The sequence below is a fragment of the Anneissia japonica genome, unplaced genomic scaffold (assembly GCF_011630105.1).
Source record: "Anneissia japonica isolate Jap-2015-1 unplaced genomic scaffold, ASM1163010v1 scaffold1785_len1016330_cov206, whole genome shotgun sequence".
Classification (NCBI taxonomy): domain Eukaryota; kingdom Metazoa; phylum Echinodermata; class Crinoidea; order Comatulida; family Comatulidae; genus Anneissia; species Anneissia japonica.
In genome coordinates this window covers 879,364-882,259 of record NW_022694363.1, presented here as the reverse complement: position 1 = coordinate 882,259, position 2,896 = coordinate 879,364, and the positions used below count along the sequence as shown (strand labels likewise).

The window sequence follows — 2,896 nt, the reverse complement described above, 5'->3', positions numbered from 1 at the left end:
TATTGTTACAGAGAGGGCGTCTGTCAAGAGATGTGTGTGGTTGTTATCGTCTCGGTGCAGACAGCCATGTTGAGTAGAAATAAACTACAGTAACCGAACCCTGCAGTGTATCCTGTTTTATTAAGAATACAACAAGAAGAACTATTGGAACAAATAGATATGAAATGTCAACCAGATGACAGTTATGTGCATTCAATCACCTTTAAAAAGGAACGAACACCGGAAATGAAATGTTCATATGTATTTTAGTTATATGACTATGCAAAATATTGCCTAATAAGCTTGGCTACATTTTAAATTTTATTTCAGACCTCTGCAAATATTAGTTTATCAACCACACATGCATAATGAGGGTACTATACTATCAAGGTGGTGTTAATTTAAACCACCTAATACCGCGTTCACATGTCTTGGGTCGCTCGCAAGCGAACGATCGGCTCGCGAGCCGGGCCTTCATGTGAACAACCGCTCAAGAGCGGTTTTTGTCGTGGGTGACCCACGACAAGCCGCTCGCGAGCGGCTCTCGATTCAGCTCGCTCTTGATCCATGTGAACAACCGCTTGCAAGCGGGTCGCCAGCGAGCTGTGACCTCTTTTGTGTGAAAGCCAATCAGATACAAGCATCTCCTCGGGGTCAAAGTAATGGAGAAAAGTGTGACTTCACGTTTCCTGGTTACCGGTTTCGCTGGGCTAAACAAACCTTGATCGTCCATTTTTTTGTTTTGTTTCGCAGTGCACTGAGTTTTGTAGTACAGTATTTGATATCGGTATTTCCGTAACTTACATTGTATAATCCAGTTTTATTTTGGGAAGACACTAATACTAAATAATCTATTTACCATATATCGTAAGTGCATCTTCATTTTCGAATGATAAGTTACAAAAATTATCATTTTAATATCTTCCGGAAGCGTAGGTTTAGGCGTTGGTACACCGCCGATACGTACGTCATATCACTTAATTGTGTGTAGAAAAAATGTACGAGACGATATCCACGAGTAATATTACTTTTAAGTTAGTTGTTATATAATTAAGTAACTTTCAAGTCTACATAAATGGTAAATACCACGCCATTCGTAACTCTACTTCAGCCAACGTCAAGAGAGGCCTAGGCCTCGCTAGTAGAGGCCTGTAGTATTTCAGTGAGCATCCCTGTTGGGGTCGGCGGTGCGGTGCTAGCCCACTGTTCTTTTAATTAGGCCTAGCTGCAGCCAGATAGCTTTAGCCTGTATACGTAGTATTGAATTTTATCTCCTATTTTTCTAAATATACAGTTTAATATATTTATCATTATATTTTTCTGCATATAGAGTAAGCAGTCAGCGCAGGGATTGTGTTCAGAAAATGGTCCAGTATTTTGTTTCTCAGATTGCAATCATCAGTGTCAGATGTAAACCATTTTGGATTTTCCTGAAGACCTAATAGAGAAAAAGGATGGATAAAGCCAGCCCGATTCAGATTAATGTTACAGTAGTACTTTTTTAACAATAAAATTATTCATGTGCCTAAAGGAGTGTTTAAGTAAACTTGTTGATTTCTTTTTAGCGTTTATATAAAATTAAACCAATCCAGTCTGGCACATGTACATGAAATAATGAACAAAGTTATAATAAACTATGGAATTTGTAAATTATTTTAAATACTGAATTTGTGTCTGTATTTTATCTTGCAACTGCACGATAGAGCGAGTTGATATTGCTTGATCATGGTGAGTGTCAATGAGCATACAGTATTAATATTGCTATTATTTACAGTATTTTATTGTATGATGTATGATATGCTTGCATATACTAAGATTAAAAGGATTGCAGACAATTCATGAACTTGTTTGTAAATAAAATATATTTTTTTTACACTTTCAAATACAGCACAGTAAATGCAAATGTTATTTTCACAAACATTATACATAGGCCTACACTATACCTGTATTAACGTCTACAGTTCAGCAGTTGCAAGGTACAGCGAGTGAAAATTGTTTGATAGTGGGATGTGGCGATTAACATTTATGTAAACATCAATCCCAAGTTTTAAAATAAAAATAAGCACATTACCCCTGTACTGACATTTCTTATTTTTGAAGTTGATAAATGGCATTGATATTGCTTGATTGGGTCAAGTGTCCTATTATTATTTATATATTTAAATCATATTATAAACGATAATTAAAATATGTGTAACATTACTGAAATTATATATCAAATAACAATATAAATTATCGATGAATTTTTGACTGCTGGGCCTTTAGGCAACCTGTATAAAATCTTCTCTCTGTAACTGAAGAGCAATCTAGAACAGAGCACTGGGCCATTTTCTGAACACAATCTCTGCGCTGACTGCTTACTCTATCTGGAGAAAAAGGAAATATAAGAGATTAAAATCAATAGTACACAGGCTAGTACAGCTATCTAGACTGCCAAGGACTACTTTAATAGCTAAGCCTAATTAATGAACAGTGGGGTAGCATCGCACCGCCACCCGAACTGGGAAGCGCAGTGAAATACAGGTCTCTTCAAACGGGGCCTAGCCTAGACTTTGACTGGAATAGAGTTAAGAATGGCGTGGTATTTAGCATTTATGCAAACTTGAAAATCACTTAATATAACAACAATAAATCACATAATAACTAAGTTAAAAAATAATAATAACTCGTGGATATCGTATCGTACATGTCTTCTACAAACATGATTTAAACTACGGCGGTGTACCCACGCCTAGGCCTACGATCGGAAAATTAAAATGCTAATTTTTATAACTTAGGATTCGAAAATAAAGGTGAACTTACGATAGGCCTATATGATAAATAGATTATTTATTTTCAGTGCCTTTCCGGAATTAAATGGGGAAATGCAATATAAGTTACAGAAATGCGTTAAACTTGCCGGTTTACCACAGAATTG

General features: G+C 36.1%; 1 protein-coding gene across 1 annotated transcript in view; it reads right to left on the bottom strand.

Moving 5' to 3' along the window:
- Positions 1-2,896, bottom strand: part of LOC117101038 (multiple epidermal growth factor-like domains protein 8) — a 43,694-nt gene that overhangs the window by 12,994 nt on the left and 27,804 nt on the right. The window contains exon 19 of the mRNA XM_033240903.1: positions 2,250-2,345. Within this exon, the coding sequence (XP_033096794.1) occupies positions 2,250-2,345 (96 nt within the window). The remainder of the gene's footprint in view (positions 1-2,249; positions 2,346-2,896) is intronic.